This window comes from Dunckerocampus dactyliophorus, chromosome 16 (assembly GCF_027744805.1).
Source record: "Dunckerocampus dactyliophorus isolate RoL2022-P2 chromosome 16, RoL_Ddac_1.1, whole genome shotgun sequence".
NCBI lineage: Eukaryota > Metazoa > Chordata > Actinopteri > Syngnathiformes > Syngnathidae > Dunckerocampus > Dunckerocampus dactyliophorus.
The window spans coordinates 1612501-1628597 of NC_072834.1; the positions used below are offsets into that span (position 1 = coordinate 1612501).

Genomic DNA, 16097 nt, shown 5'->3' on the forward strand with positions numbered 1-16097 from the left:
GTGTTGCAGAGGTGAAATGAGTGCTGAAGGGATCTGCGTGTGCTACTTTTGCTGGCAGAAATCTGCAGAACCTGTTGATTCTGACGGCAATCAAAGCTGACCGCACACGTGTGATGGAGTACATCAACAGACTTGACAACTACGACGCTCCAGATATTGCAAACATCGCCATCAGCAATGAGCTGTTTGAGGAAGCCTTTGCCATTTTTCGGAAGTTTGATGTCAACACATCTGCCGTGCAGGTAAGCCAACTGTTCCTGGGGGGGCTAAATACCCCAGTTATGGCATGTTTTGATCATCTTGTTTCCTTTTCTTCAGGTGCTGATTGAACACATTAGCAACCTGGACCGAGCATATGAGTTTGCAGAGCGCTGCAATGAACCTGCTGTGTGGAGCCAACTGGCCAAGGCTCAACTCCAGAAGGGCCTCGTCAAAGAGGCCATAGACTCTTACATCAAAGCCGACGACCCCTCTGCATACATGGAGGTGGTGCAGGCTGCTGATAAGAGCGGTAAGCAGAAAGGTCATTGAAACAAAAGACGAACAGAAAGTGATCATCATATTCATTCCAATCAGGTTTTTGAGAATCGTGGGCAGTCATCTAAATGTGTTTATGAATGACAGCAACAGTTTTCCCCTTTCAGGAGATTAATGTTGAAGTATTTTGTAATTCGCTGACCCTTGATGCAAAAATGCAGTCAGGCACTCCAGAGGTAACTGTAATCCCACAGCTTGGTGCCATCTAGTGGACACACTAGATACATATTTTAATAATTACAGCCCTAATAAGCCATTTTGGAGTTTGTGTACAGCCGCCTAAAAAGTATCACCCCAGTTTTTAAGAAAATTTAATTGTGCGGGACAGATTGTTACACGCGCTTTCAATATCGCTCCCTCAATATGTTGCATTCCCCCCCCCCCCCCCAAAAAAAAATGCAAAAATGATTGCTGTGTTGTGGTTAACTAAGGCCTATTATTAGTCAAAAATATTGAAAGACCAGTTATAGTATGGTGGCCACTAGGCATCAGTAATGTCATGAGACATGACGTTAGATTACATGACCTTTCACAATACATGGAGACTGGCTACTGAGCCAGCATACCATGGCTGAGATCAAAAGAAAAAAAGGTTCTCCTATCATTCCGTGTGGAAGTGGTACATTTTTGGTTGCTTTGTCCTTCCTCCCCACTCCGTTTGAAACACTAAGTTTAGAATAAGTACATTGGAGAGTTGGCTAGCTAGTTGCATCACTAGCTTGCTATGCTTGCGGCAGCTGTCTGTTGTACCTGCTTTGATCCCGTAGCCTGTGCAATGCGACGTAAACAAAGAATAAGGGGAGTGTAAAAGTGACTTGGGGTGTTATTTCATGTCTACAGGGCTCTAATAATGTTAAAACCCGTATTTAGAAAGTCATAATCAGGTTTTCTATGCTCTAACTGCAAAGATATTCCGTATATTAATACTTTGCGGAAATGCGCATATCGGTCCGGAACCAGTTAACCACAAAAAACGAGCGGCGACAGGATTAACAATTATTTCTTTACCTGCTTGCATGATTCTTACATGATTCATTGTACTTGTATAGCAAATCACAGTATGACAAAATACTACGGTTTATTTTGTCAATAGCCGACAGCAATACAGTCAGGGAACACAGGTACACTCAGTATAACCTTCAGCAGGGGACCGTTGCACCAAAATGTGGAAGCCTTAAACACAGTAGCCAAAATGTCTAGCATTAGTTAACATAAGACATGTCACCTTACCGATGAAAAAAAAATCTGTATGATGTAGTGAAAAAGGCAGAATGAAGAGAAAATGGTTTCAGGTTTTGTCACCGTTTTCAGTCAACTTAGGCTGAGAGTATCACAAGTTGGTTGATTGATTAGCACGACGAATAAGATCATCTGTTTTTGTGTCCCACAAAGGGAAAGTCTGTGTCCACACGTCAATAACTTCATACTTGGTTTTAGGTAACTGGGAGGACTTGGTCAAATTCCTCCAAATGGCCCGCAAGAAGGCCCGTGAGTCCTACGTAGAGACGGAGCTGATCTTTGCCTTAGCAAAGACCAATCGTCTGGCTGAACTGGAAGAGTTCATCAACGGACCCAACAACGCTCACATTCAGCAGGTTAGCCTTGTTCTCCATGTGTGCACCATGCCAATGTGCCGCCTGGTGTCGTCATTGTTATATTTTTCATCTGATAGGTTGGCGACCGCTGCTATGATGAGAAAATGTACGAGGCTGCCAAGCTGTTATACAACAACGTCTCCAACTTTGGTCGCCTGGCTTCAACTCTTGTGCACCTCGGAGAATACCAGGCTGCCGTGGATGGTGCCCGTAAGGCCAACAGCACCCGGACCTGGAAGGAAGTCTGCTTCGCCTGTGTGGATGGCCAGGAATTCCGACTGGCTCAGATGTGCGGCCTCCACATTGTGGTGCACGCAGATGAGCTGGAAGAGCTCATCAATTACTACCAGGTAAGTAAGAAACAAATTTGATGCAATAAAGAAAGACGACACTAACCCCTTACTGACATGAGGTCATCCTCCCTCTCTCAGGACCGTGGATATTTTGAGGAGCTGATCACAATGCTGGAGGCTGCTCTGGGCCTGGAGCGTGCTCACATGGGCATGTTCACAGAGCTGGCGATCCTTTACTCCAAGTTCAAGCCCCAGAAGATGCGGGAACACCTGGAGCTGTTCTGGTCCAGGGTGAACATCCCCAAGGTCCTGAGAGCGGCGGAACAAGCGCACCTGTGGGCCGAGCTTGTTTTCCTGTACGACAAGTACGAGGAATATGACAACGCCATCATCACCATGATGAACCACCCAACAGACGCCTGGAAGGAAGGACAGTTCAAAGACATCATAACTAAGGTATCTTTGGATATCATGTCAGGCATTTGGCAACATTTGATGGTTGACTAGGATAAATTCATTAGTTCTACACATTTTAAAAGGCAGATTAAAAACTTCCATTAAGTGATGTTGTACTTCATGTACTTCATGACTTTTTAGCGCATAATTTCAACCTTTTATCTCATCATTTCACTTACCAATGGGGTATTTTTTTTTGCGTTCAGATTCCCGCTAGATGTGATTAATGTTTTGGGCCACAATTTTAGAATTGCCAGTACTGTCTGTTTTTGGGGAGCTGAAGACCTTCCTCACAATCACTGCCCCTTTAATCTCTCCACTTCACAGACAGCTGTTTTGTGAGTGTTTGCTGATAACCGTTAGCACGTAACCGGTTAAGGGGGCGTGTGTCTATGCAGCTCTGAGAGGTGGTGGGGGTTGCAGGACAGGCTGCGGAATCAGTGTTTCAACCAAGAGGAGAAGAATGCAGAGTTTTAAGATGTATTTATTTTATTAAAATAAACTTACCTGCCCCAGTGGGATCCAGTATCATTTTTAAAGCTCTGAAAATTCAAGATAATCAAGATATTCAAGAGTTTTATTGTCATATGCATAGTAAAACAGGCAATGAAATTCTTATTCTGTTCATTCTCCCAAGAAAAGAAAGAAAACACAAGAAAAAGAATAAGAACATAAGACACATATGGTACCAATAAATTAAGCAACAACAGAAGAGACATTAATACAGATAAATAATACAAATAAATAAATAAATAAAGTGCTATGAGTGTGTGGTGTGTTGCGTGTGTGAGTGCTTCGTTGAGCAGTCTGATGGCATGTGGGAAAAGCTGTGAGCAGAAGAGCAAATGAGCAGATCGAGGCACGTCCTTTTATTTTAATGTTTTCTTTCCAGTTCTAACTTTAAAAAAGTAAATGCAGCACGATAATAGTAATCCACATAGTTTACATGTTATTGTTTTCCTTTGTCATAAGTTTATATTTCACCCATGACTTGCTCTCCCTCTTGAACCTTGTAGGTGGCCAATGTTGAACTGTACTACAAAGCCGTCCAGTTCTATTTGGAGTTCAAACCCTTGTTACTGAATGACCTACTTATAGTGCTGTCTCCAAGACTGGACCACTCTCGTGCTGTCAACTTCTTCAGCAAGGTGACCTTTTTATCTTATCTAGCTAGCTTATAGAGTGTGTGACAGGTTTGTTTGGCTTGAGATTGTGTATGATATGTGATGGTTCCATAGGTCAAACAGCTGCCACTGGTCAAGCCTTACCTGCGGTCAGTGCAGAATCACAACAACAAGTCTGTCAACGAAGCACTTAACAACCTCTTCATCACAGAGGAGGACTATCAGGTGAGCAAGCTGATTTTTTTATTTTTTATTTTTTATTTTATTATTTTTTTTTTGGCTGTACAAAACATTCAAATGCATCATTCAAAAAAATAATTAAATAAAATCTCACTTGTAGGCTTTGAGGACGTCCATAGATGCTTATGACAATTTTGACAACATCTCACTGGCTCAGCGTTTGGAGAAGCACGAGCTGATTGAGTTCAGAAGAATTGCTGCGTATCTCTTTAAGGGCAACAACCGCTGGAAACAGAGTGTGGAGCTCTGCAAGAAGGACAAGCTCTACAAGGTGTTTTTCCCTCAACCATGCATCACACTTCCCTGATATTTGTGTTTCGGATCAACTGGATTCTTCCTGACCCCGCCTGTGCTGTTTTCCTCCCTGTAGGATGCCATGCAGTACGCATCAGAGTCTAAGGACACGGAGCTGGCTGAGGAGCTGCTGTCCTGGTTCCTGCAGGAGAACAAGAAGGAGTGCTTCGCTGCCTGCTTATTCACCTGCTATGACCTGCTGCGGCCTGACGTGGTGCTGGAGACTTCGTGGAGACACAACATCATGGACTTTTCTATGCCATACTTCATTCAGGTCATGAGGGAATACCTCAGTAAGGTGAGTCACATCAGATTTGGACTTTAAATGCATAAAAATGTATAACAGGTGAAAACTTGTTGAACTTCTAAACATTCAAATTAGAGAAGCATTTTTTTTTAAGTTGATCCTGACAATTTTAAGATTTAACTGTAGTTTGTACACACCTAGAGGTAAGAAGGACACAAAGTTGGATTTGACCAACTGTACCTGTTGAATTGTCCTAATCAAATATCATGACATCACTACTATCAGAAGGACCAGAGTAGAGAGCGGAGGGAGCCATCTCCTGTGGCCCAGCAGAGTGCACTATATTCAGACACATGCTCCGAGCAGCTGGTGTGCCGCTACGGAGGTCAGGAAAACCCGAGCATAGAGCCTGGCAGGGCCCACCAAGGTGCACTGTATTCAGGCACACACTCTGTGCAACCAGTATGACGCCATGGTGGTCTCTGGCAAACCTTTTGCACTTTACAAACGCCGTGGCACAACAAGCCCCGGGCGTCGTAGCGATGCTGGCATTTCAGGTGGCTGATAAGGTTTTTTGTGTGCTCGATGGGATTTTTCCCCCCTCATCACGGAGCATTTGGTACAACTACTGTCTTCCTCTGAAACAGCGAATGTTTGTTTACAATTGAGCTCAGGGAAAGTTATGACAGGCCGTTAACGTCACTGTCAGGAGGAAAAAAAATTGGCTCACGCACACAGTGTGGGTCATCTCGCGTCATTGGAGCGTTTTCTTTCTTTCTTTCTTTCTTTTTTATTAACTGTTTTATCAGTATGACGTCATAATTTCCTCATTTAGGCTCGGTAATTGTCGTGCACCCCTAATTCAAATGTTATGGCAGGGGTGTCCAAACTCTGTCGACCGAATGCAGCCTACTGAATTCTAATTAGATTTTAAGAATGTGCCACAGGCCAATAAAAATAAGCTGCGGGCCGCACTTTGCACACCCCTGGTGTAAGTCATATATTGCAAGACCTGGTCCAAGAAACATTTGTAACCGTCCTCTGTGCTGCACATCTTCTCTTGCAGGTTGATGCAATTGAGGAGCAGGTGAACATGGACTGCACATTTTTGATTTAGCTATGAGGACTGCAGCCTTTATCATGCATGGTTTTCCTTTTTTTTTTTTTTTTTTTTTTTTTGCAAGGTGTGAAAATACAACATTTTTAAACACTAGTTAAAATTGGCGTAAGCCTGAGGATTAAACTAGTGCGTCTCTTTAACATGACTAAAAATAATAATAATAATAATAATAATGTGACATAAGCAGTGTTTCCCACAAGACTGTAATCTATCTGTGGTTTGGGGTGGGTAGATGTGGGAGAGAAGAACAGCTTTCATGTTAGTCCAATATTTATTTAAAGGAAGTCTGAATACTCCCTAAATTGGCAATGCTGCTACATCTTATTCTCTGCCAGGTGTGTTAAGAGTTATGATGCCATCTACTGTCCAGAGTTGGAACAACAAGCAGCTACGGTCGAAGTTCCTTAGCGAGGGTGAGAAAATAGCGCCCAACGTGTTTGTGGCGGTTCAAATGTATGTCCAAATGAACGTATGGGGAAACACTGAAATAATCTCCAATTAACTATACTGTGGTCCCTTGGCACATTGACGTTGGAACATTAATTAAAAGTTTTAACTAATAAATGACTGTTTTGTGAAATATAACACATGCATATACAGTATAAGCAAATTGTACGTATTCTTTGCCCAAATTAAATAGAGCATTTTTAATCATAAAAATGTCTAAATGAACCTAAATACAGTACAAATATAAGGCATCTAGAAGATGTATATGTGCTGTTATATCTGTGCCGTGTGCGCCTTTAAGAGGCGAGGCCTGGGAAGTGTCTCGTGTGACATCAGCTCGCTATTGTAGAATTGCTAAAACTCACATTTAGAAGGTCTTTAACAGGTTTTCTATGCTCTCACTATGAAAATATTCCATTTAGAAATGAGGAATCCTACTTTGTGGTCAGGTCTGGAACCAACTAACCGCGATAAACGAGGGATGACTGTAGCTAGAAAAGATCAGTCACATTTTGACTTTGAAGGAATGAAGCATTGTTTCAATCCATCACATGTGCTAGAATCTGCCGTGTCTATTTGCAATCACAGCATGATCTTTTTCATTGATGTATTTTTTTAATAGCGTCCTGGCTTTGAAAGAATTAGTTTTCACCCTTTGGACATTTGCACCCAAAGCCAGCATACACGCTACAGCATTTGTGGGTTGAACTGGCGTGACCTCTTCTACATGATTATGCACAGCATGAAGGCTGGATTTGGCTCTTCCAAACGTTCCTTGGATGGCTGACTGGGCATGAGCATGTGTGACAACACCGATACTGAGAATTTGCAGCACAGGGCGGTTTGTTCCCGTTTTGGTCCTCCTTCACCTTCTCGCTATCCAAACTCAGACGCAGCATGGGACCGCTCCTGTTCACCCGGAGTTGAATGGATAATTCCACATTTTAATCACATCATTTTCCACTTAAAGATGAACAGTGTCACCATCAAAATCAAAATGACGTACCTTTTTGGCCAACGTAACATCGTACTACTCTTCCAAAAACACAAGACATGTGTTCCTTAGGTGCTCTTCAAGCCCGTTTTCTCTATCTTGTAGGTGGACAAGCTTGAAACCTCAGAGTCGCTACGGAAAGAGGAGGAGCAGGCAACAGAGACCCAACCTATCGTCTATGGTAACAATCCTAATCATCAATACCTGCTTGCATACACGGGGCACGACGTGGACTAAAGTATAAAGCCACTTTGTGATGGAATAATTGATCAGAGGTGTCCAACCTTTTTCCACCGAGGGCCACATACTGAAAAATGAGGGCCCCTTTATTTTGCAACCCAACACGTGTACGGTAAATATGCTAAGAAGTTACATATATTAGGAAGTTCCTTGTAATTCAAGAACAGATTGCATCTCAGTTTTGTGACATAGGTGAAAATAATTCTAGGTGAAAAATAATTCTTCACTAATCTTTTGTATTTTCTTTTCATAATATTATGACTTTATTTCCTTTTATAATTTTGTTTTAATTCTAGCCAGCTAGCTGCCACCAGTGACAGCTAGGCAATGTGTGTCAACAAAGATGCAAGAAAAGTGGAACGGGAATAGGTTTTGATAAGGGAGTGATGAAACACGCTGGCATAGATGGGCGTAGCCTGTGGAAAGCTGAAGCCATTGAGGTTCTACAGACTAGTTTTGATCCTCGTCAGCTCAATACGGGACAAGCTGCGTCCCTTGTCAGCTCAGTACGGGTGTTGGCCACCCTACGCGGCACAGCACACTTGTAGCGTTCACTGCCGCCATACGCCCATCAATTTTTGTGATTGGATTTGAAAGGTATTTATCGGCATCTGCTGATGACTTTTTTTTTTTTTTTTTTTTTTTACGGAACTTGGCCGACCGATGGGAGCATCTCTACTTCATTCCCATAATATTTGGACTATTTTTGTAGCATTATAACGTTTTCTGCAACCTAATTTTCCAAAATGTACAACTTTATTCATTGTTTGTCATAATACTACGACTTTAAAAGACTTTTTTCTTTCACACATCAAATTTATGCTACTAAAGACCTTTTTTCCTCATTTCTTTTAGACTTTTTGTTGTTTACAACTTTGTCTCTTAATATTTTTACTTTTATTTGTGTAAAATGAGTGCTGATTTTCCCATTTTTGCTGTTTTCGTGTTAAATTATATTTTTAGAATGTGCTCTGGGACAAAAAAACAAAACAGGCCCCCAGGCCGCACCTTGAACACACCTGCCTTAACGGGACCCTATGCAACACGCTCCAAATTACAATTTTGGAAACCAGAAAACAGGTGACGACATTTAACGTGCTTAATTGGCAATGACGCAAAACTTGGGCCAGAGTGGAGATTTTCAAAAAGTCCGACTCGGCGTTTGTGTGCGGACGGCTGAAACGGGGATATTTGATCATTTTTTAAACCTTATTTAACTGACTTACGGGTGTCTGTTTGACTTCATGCAGCATGCATGCGCATTATAACACGCACAGGTGAATAAAACAAAACATTGTGATGCTTCCTGGGCTCCTTGTAAGTGTGCGCTGGTTTTAAACAGAATGTAGACATTATTGTACAGCTAATAGCTCACTAATGTAGCTTTTACTGCGTGTGCTTTGCAGGCACACCCCAGCTGATGCTCACAGCGGGCCCCAGCGTGCCTGTGCCCCCTCAACAAGCGTATGGCTACGGCTACCAGGCACCTGCAGCATACGGTCAGCCCGCCGCCGCGCCAGGCTTCGGCTACGGCATGTAAAGCGCCCCCTACCCTATCCTCCACATGTAGGCTGGAGCCACCATCCATCCATGGGCCACAGTCTATTCACCAGACCGTTATTGTCTGTCTCTCTGCCCCTCTATGTGAGCACAAACTAGGGATCATACAAAGAAACCCCTTACTTTTTTTTGTACTTTCCTCCCTTAAAGCTTTCATGAAGGACTCATGTTTTATTTTTCAAAGATTTAATCAAAGATGAATTTTCTCACATTCCGTATTGACTAGATTAATTTCTTCTATTTTGTTTGAAAGGTGAATGGTTTATGTACAATAGGGTGGACGGGGGGCCAGGGAGAAGAGCTAGTTCTCTTCTCAGGTTTAAAAAAAAAAAAAAAGGTCTGTTGTGAAGCATCTGATTTGCACTCATAGTGAGAAGAAATTAATGTAGAACCTCTTCCTTTTGTTGTGTGTGTGTGTGCAGCTTCCTCTGACTGTAAAATGCGTTAATATTGTATATTCTGTCACAAAACCCACTTGTGCTCCTCGCTATTTGATCTTGTGACCGCCACAGTCCGCAAACACTACATTTGTCCCAGTCTCGTCCCCACCGATTTGTCGAAGGAGCGTATTTTAAGAAAAGGTCGACTCTTTCCAGTCTATGCAGGACTTTCTACATCCAGACCAATGCCATGGCGCTTTAAATGCTATTCTAACGCGGGACCATTCCAACTCAGGAGGGGTGTGCAGATGCTTCTGCTCTATACTCTGGTTCGCTGCTCAGTTTCTCAAAACAGAAATTGTAATTCAGACACGTCACTGGACCTATATGGTCATTTGAAGTACATATATCACAAGTTTGCATCAATACAGAGAAATCATTAACTCCTTTTGATCTTATAATCTCATTGAAATGATCCTAGAATTAAACTGTGCACCTAGGATACTTGATTGTGCATAATCAGGATTGTAATGAATGAAACGGCGGTTTTGTTTTCCACTAAAAATAAAGGCTTCTGGTTTGTCAAAAAGTCTTGTCCTTAATAATGAAAGAGGGCCCTGAAAGATGCGCATCCACACTACGCTCGTTGCTACAATGATTGACAGCACGCAGCAGGACAAGAGCATAAAATGGTACAATTCATCTGGTGGTGTAATGGTACAGCTGCTGCCATTCTAAGGCAGAGGGTGTGCGTTTGATCCCAGCCCCCAACAGCATTGTTAGAGTACTACATGTATTTAAAACTTCCAATTGACTTACAATCTGTAGCAGTGTCGGATCCAAGAATTCTTACAAAATACACAAAATGCAATTACAAAAAAAGTTGGAAACATGACAAATCAAAGGATGTGGGGCGGGTCATTTTGATATTTTTATTTTGTGAAAATGCTTAAAAAAGCAAACAAAAAAAACCCCTAACCTTTATGTATATATTTAAAGACAAAGTTTTGTTAGCAACATTTCATCTTTTTCCCTTTACCTTGTGCCTCGATTTTTTTTTCCCATTTTCATGTGCCAAATTGACTCCCACAATCTGCATTTCTAACAAGCATTTTGGATTCCCAAAACTACACAATACAGGACAGTTAATGTCAAATTATTCATACCCTGGCCAAATTATCAATCTCCTTCGTGCCGTCCTGCCATGTCTCCTGTGTCATCACTAGCTTGCTTGCGAATGAATGCTCAGTCAGAGGACTGGAACAGGATTACTTTAGCACTGTTTTAACAAGGTTACAAAAACGCTTCAGTACAGCAGAACGGCGCCTGGATGAAACGGCACGGTCACAGGAGTGAAATACATGCGAGTGACTTCATTTCTTGTGGACCAGGTGTGTTTTAAGAGTTGATGAGCGAGGGCAAACAGGCAGTGGGCCGCAACAAGTACAACCCCTGGAAAAAATTAAGGAATCACCAGTCTCGGAGGATGTTCATTCAGTTGTTTAATTTTGTAGAAAAAAAGCAGATCACAGACATGACACAAAACTAAAGTCGTTTCAAATGGCAACTTTCTGGCTTTAAGAAACACTAAAAGAAATCAAGAAAAAAAGATGTGGTAGTCAATAACAGTTACTTTTTTAGACCAATCAGGGGGAAAAAATTAGGGAATCATGAAAAAAAAAAACAACAAAAGAATACTTCAACACACCACTAGTACTTTGTTGCACCACCTCTGGCTTTTATAACAGCTCGCAGTCTCAGAGGCATGGACTTAATGAGTGACAAACAGTACTCTTCATCAATCTGGCTCCAACTTTCTCTGATTGCTTTTGCCAGATCAGCTTTGCAGGTTGGAGCCTTGTCATGGACCATTTTCTTCAACTTCCACCACAGATTTTCAATTGGATTGAGATCCGGACTATTTGCAGGCCATGACATTGACCTTATGTGTCTTTCTTCAAGGAATGTTTTCACAGTTTTTGCTCTATGGCAAGATGCATTATCATCCTGAAAAATGATTTCATCATCCCCAAACGCCCTTTCAATTGATGGGATAAGAAAAGTGTCCAAAATGTCAACGTAAACTTGTGCATTTATTGAAGATGTAATGACAGCCATCTCCCCAGTGCCTTTACCTGACATGCAGCCCCATATCATCAATGACTGTGGAAATGTGCATGTTTTCTTCAGGCAGTCGTCTTCATAAATCTCATTGGAACGGCACCAAACAAAAGTTCCAGCATCATCACCTTGCTCAATGCAGATTCACGATTCATCACTGAATATGACTTTCATCCAGTCATCCACGATTGCTTTTCCTTAGCTCATTGTAACCTTGTTTTTTTCTCTTTAGGTGTTAATGATGGCTTTCGTTTAGCTTTCCTGGATGTAAATCCCATTTCCTTTAGGCGGTTTCTTACAGTTCGGTCACAGACGTTGACTCCAGTTTCCTCCCATTTGTTCCTCATTTGTTTTGCTGTGCATTTTCTGTTTTCAAGACATATTGCTTTAAGTTTTCTGTCTTGACGCTTTGATGTCTTCCTTGGTCTACCAGTATGCTTGCCTTTAACAACCTTCCCATGTTGTTTGTACTTGGTCCAGATTTTAGACACAGCTGACTGTGAACAACCAACATCTTTTGCAACATTGCGTGATGATTTACCTTCTTTAAGAAGTTTGATAATCCTCTCCTTTGTTTCAATTGACATCTCTTGTGTTGGCGCCATGATTCATGTCGGTCTACTTGGTGCAACAGCTCTCCAAGGTGTGATCACTCCTGTTTAACTGCAGACTAACGAGCAGATCTAATCTGATGCAGGTGTTAGTTTTGGGAATGGAAATTTACAGGGTGATTCCATCATTTTTTCCTCAGAATTGAGTGATTCCAAAAATTGTTTCCCTCTGATTGGTCTAAAAAAGTAACTGTTACTGACTACCACATCTTTTTTTCATGATTTCTTTTTGTGTTTCTTAAAGCCAGAAAGTTGCCATTTGAAATGACTTTAGTTTTGTGTCATGTCTGTGATCTGCTTTTTTTCTACAAATTTAAACAACTGAATGAACATCCTCCGAGACTGGTGATTCCATCATTTTTGCCAGGGGTTGGTTGTACATGAATGTACAGGAAACCCTGAGATCCAATACTGCAGCTGTATTAACTGTCACTGGCGGATAAGAAATAGTTTATTATTGTGCCGTGCAGAGGTGGAGAACTTCTTCAGGTTAGCCCAATGAGGTAACCAAAATATTAGAAACTGTTTTCAATCGCTGATAGCAAGACATGACACTAGTTTTCTCGTCAGAATTCTGTCAATGTTGCAATACAGAAGCTGGATACAGGACGTTCAACTGACAACTTAGTAAAGCTTCAGGTCTCCAGTGACTTTGTCAATGAGATCAGACGGGCCTGGGCCGATTCCAAGTACCGTGCGAGACCCTGGAGCAATTTGTGTCCTCCCTGCATCCTGGATCAGACTCACAGGGAGCCCCACTTCCTTGGCGTGGCCCAGAAGATGAATGAGGGTGTCCTCGTCGGGAGACTTGACCACCACTTTGGGCTGGCCGCAGTACTCCCACTGTTTGAGGAGGTCTGGGTTCCTGCGCTGCACCTGCTTGTAGGCCGCCACTGCAGCATGAGAGCACTGGGCCGCCACCTTGCCTTTGCCCATCTTCAGATCGCTGCGGACCACCAGGATCATCTTAAACTCGCCTCCTTCTCCCATCACGCTCGCTTCACTAGAACCGTTCCCCATCGCCGCCATTAGGTTTTTGGAGGCTGGACCCAAACGCGCCCGCAGGTGCCAACCGAGGAGGATCCCGCAGCCAAGTCCTGTGACAACACCCAAGCCCAATGGGCCACACAGCATGTCCATCTTGTTAACACCTGGAAAATCAAGTAAAAAACTGTTGATGAATCTCACCTACTTTGCAGACGGGGTTTTGTGCTATCAGGAAACGTTGAAGTTTAAAAACCGAAAGCTATTAATCAAAACTTTTAATTTAACTTTTATCCTACGTAGCACCAGTTGTTCCCTTAGATAAACACAAAGTGATAGAATATCAAACTTTTCCTTACTAATGCAGCCAATAACATGCTGCTCATTAAATTTGTTACAGTAGCTCAATATACATTTATTTCAATTACGACAAGACGAGTTAGCGTTAGCTTCAGGTAGCACATGCAAACTACGTCAGCGGAACGCGTCCTTAAGACTTAAGACTGACGTTGGCTCACGTATTTGTCACAATGCATGCATTGACACCGTTTGAAAGATTTATTCTGAGATGGTTCTCAACAGTTGCAAAGATTTACTCACTGGAGCTGTTCAACACGCCGACAGCTGAGCTAAGTTTCTTCTTCTATTAAAAAGCGAAAGTCTGCAAAGCTGCATTACCGCCACCCTCGGGCTGTCTCAATTGAGTGCAGAAGGGCGTGTCATGCAGTGCCCGTCAGTACCCGGATGTTGTACACTCCACACCACAATGGTTGTAGAATTAATGTCAACGACGCCGCCATGTTGATTGTGGCAACAGGTAATACTGACAAAAAAAATATGATTGTATTTGGCCGTTATAACAAAACTTTACTAACAGAATATACGTATTGTTTTTTTCTGCCTATTTGTTTCCCAAATATTTATGTGTGTGTGTGTGTGTGTGGGTCAATGAGTGAATAAAAGGTATTGACTTAAATCACTTGTAGAAAGGCGCTTCACGAAGTTCGGTCTATTTCCGTGCATTAGTTGACGAGGCAGATCTGCCACATCCAATATGGCGGACACGCTGACATATCGCAGCAACGGACCAACCCGCTCGATGGTGCCGCCTTCGATGTCCTATGGTAGTTTACGACTATAAGGAGAGAAGAGATAAATAATGCGACCGTCATTTCCGGTAGGTCGGCAATGACAGTGATTGAACGTGACAGCACTACGCAGTGGAACTAAGTACGCAGTGTACACAGTACAGTTCATACATACGGAAACAGCCCCCACTGTACTGGAGGACCAACGTAGGTAACACAGAGGTGTCCAAACTTTTTCCACTGAGAGCTGCATACTGAGCAATAAAAGGAATTTGGTGGACATTTTCATATTTTTAATTTTGGAAACTCATTTTGGTTTCCAATAATTATATGGTGGGCACAACTGGCCTTGTATTTACTTGATTGATACTAAAATTTGCAGTATTGCAAAACCGTAATGACTTCTGAATAGTTTTAAAGATTAAAATAGATGCCATTCAGGGTTTAAATATTTATTCTGTAACTTTTTCTCTTCATGAATTCTGATCCAGAGATGCAGTCATACTCTAATTTCCTCTTATAGCAATGCCATCAGACTTTTAAATGTGTGTTGAATTGTGACAGTCAGAGGTGTTTTTGTTATGTGAAACCAACCGAAGTGTCTCAGAACAACGCTCTAAGGCATGTGATTTGTTTATTTCTAGCGCTTGAATTAGACTGGCTCTCTGGTGGTTTGTTCCAGCCAAATGATGAAAATCTCTCCTTCTTTCTGTCGTCCCGCAGCCGGCTGTGCTCTCCCTCCCTCAGGCACACTGGTGTATTTGAGCTGCATCTCCCCGTGGAAGCTTGGCCCATCGCCACACCCTGCACTCAAAGGTAAGATGCAGCACATAAGGCTTACTTCCCCTTGATTGCAATTATATTTTTTGTCCTTACAAAAATGAAAACTCCAGCCCAGTGTAGGTGTGTGGAAGGGGAAAACGTAGCTTTTTGGTTTGTGTCACAAGAAATATGTGACAACAGAACAGAACAAGACGTCGTTGACTTACGGCTGACCTGCCCACATGCGGCGTTCCCTTGTTCAACGAATGCCTTGTCCTCTGATTTCGGATCTACTAACTGTTGTCACGCGTCGATTAGTTCCAGCTGCAGTAACTCTCCCCTCCTCTCTTTAATTGCCATCGTTCGCTCGCTACGGGATGCTAAGAAGTTAAGGCTATGTCCACGGCAATATGGATCTTTTCCAAAGCGTGTGCATGCTCCTTAAAACAACGACAACAAATAAAACATTTATGAAATTTCCTGGACTCCATGCAAGGGAGCGCAGATTTGAAAGATAAAAATTGTCCCTCGCCACTTGACGGTTCAAACGCCGCGCCCCCACTCGATTGCGGTTGACTACGGCACAATGATAACCATCATAATCATCATCATAACACAGGGTAGGGACGTACGCCAGCTAAAACTCAACTCTCAATCCTCGATGTCACATTGAAACACACATGAGCACGAGTCTTATTTATGTTTTAATTGTCTTATTTTCTCTGATTATACCTACCATATTGGGTAACATGAGTGCAAAGGTGACTGTAGGGGTGTTATTGTATGTCTCGAGGGCTCTAATAATGTTAAAAACCATACAGTATGTAGTAGTGTCGAAACATGAAAATATTTGATTCATAAATAAGGAATCCTCGCGGTCGGGTCTGGAAGCAACTAGGCGCGATATTTGAGGGATTGCTGTACTTACTGAGACACTGTCTAACATCCTTGTGTAATTATGCACTGCCTCATTTGTAATTGTGGAATTCATTAAATCTTTCGTG

At 42.3% G+C, this 16097-nt stretch overlaps 2 protein-coding genes and 1 long non-coding RNA gene across 4 annotated transcripts in view; 2 read left to right on the forward strand and 1 right to left on the reverse strand.

The window, feature by feature from the left end:
- The window catches only part of cltca (clathrin, heavy chain a (Hc)), a 36464-nt gene extending 26348 nt beyond the window's left edge, over nt 1–10116 (forward strand). Inside the window, exons 20-31 of one of the 2 annotated variants that reach the window (XM_054754840.1) lie at nt 59–242; nt 319–511; nt 1975–2132; nt 2210–2482; nt 2564–2881; nt 3898–4029; nt 4120–4230; nt 4346–4516; nt 4616–4837; nt 5853–5873; nt 7453–7528; nt 8994–10116. In XM_054754840.1, the coding sequence (XP_054610815.1) occupies nt 59–242; nt 319–511; nt 1975–2132; nt 2210–2482; nt 2564–2881; nt 3898–4029; nt 4120–4230; nt 4346–4516; nt 4616–4837; nt 5853–5873; nt 7453–7528; nt 8994–9127 (1993 nt within the window). In that variant the 3' untranslated portion in view covers nt 9128–10116. The remainder of the gene's footprint in view (nt 1–58; nt 243–318; nt 512–1974; nt 2133–2209; nt 2483–2563; nt 2882–3897; nt 4030–4119; nt 4231–4345; nt 4517–4615; nt 4838–5852; nt 5874–7452; nt 7529–8993) is intronic. The other variant, XM_054754841.1, reaches the window with a different exon arrangement.
- A 324-nt stretch (nt 10117–10440) lies between these two features.
- On the reverse strand, nt 10441–13942 carry ptrh2 (peptidyl-tRNA hydrolase 2). The gene is made up of 2 exons (XM_054754842.1): nt 13844–13942; nt 10441–13410 (listed from the first exon to the last, which is right to left on the reverse strand). Exon 2 carries the CDS (start codon nt 13397–13399, stop codon nt 12884–12886), a length of 516 nt encoding a protein of 171 aa, XP_054610817.1. The 5' UTR covers nt 13400–13410; nt 13844–13942; the 3' UTR covers nt 10441–12883.
- Nucleotides 13943–14298: 356 nt separating this feature from the next.
- The window catches only part of LOC129168614 (uncharacterized), a 71998-nt gene continuing 70199 nt past the window's right edge, over nt 14299–16097 (forward strand). The window contains exons 1-2 of the long non-coding RNA XR_008566303.1: nt 14299–14420; nt 15055–15147. This is a non-coding gene — a long non-coding RNA (uncharacterized LOC129168614). The remainder of the gene's footprint in view (nt 14421–15054; nt 15148–16097) is intronic.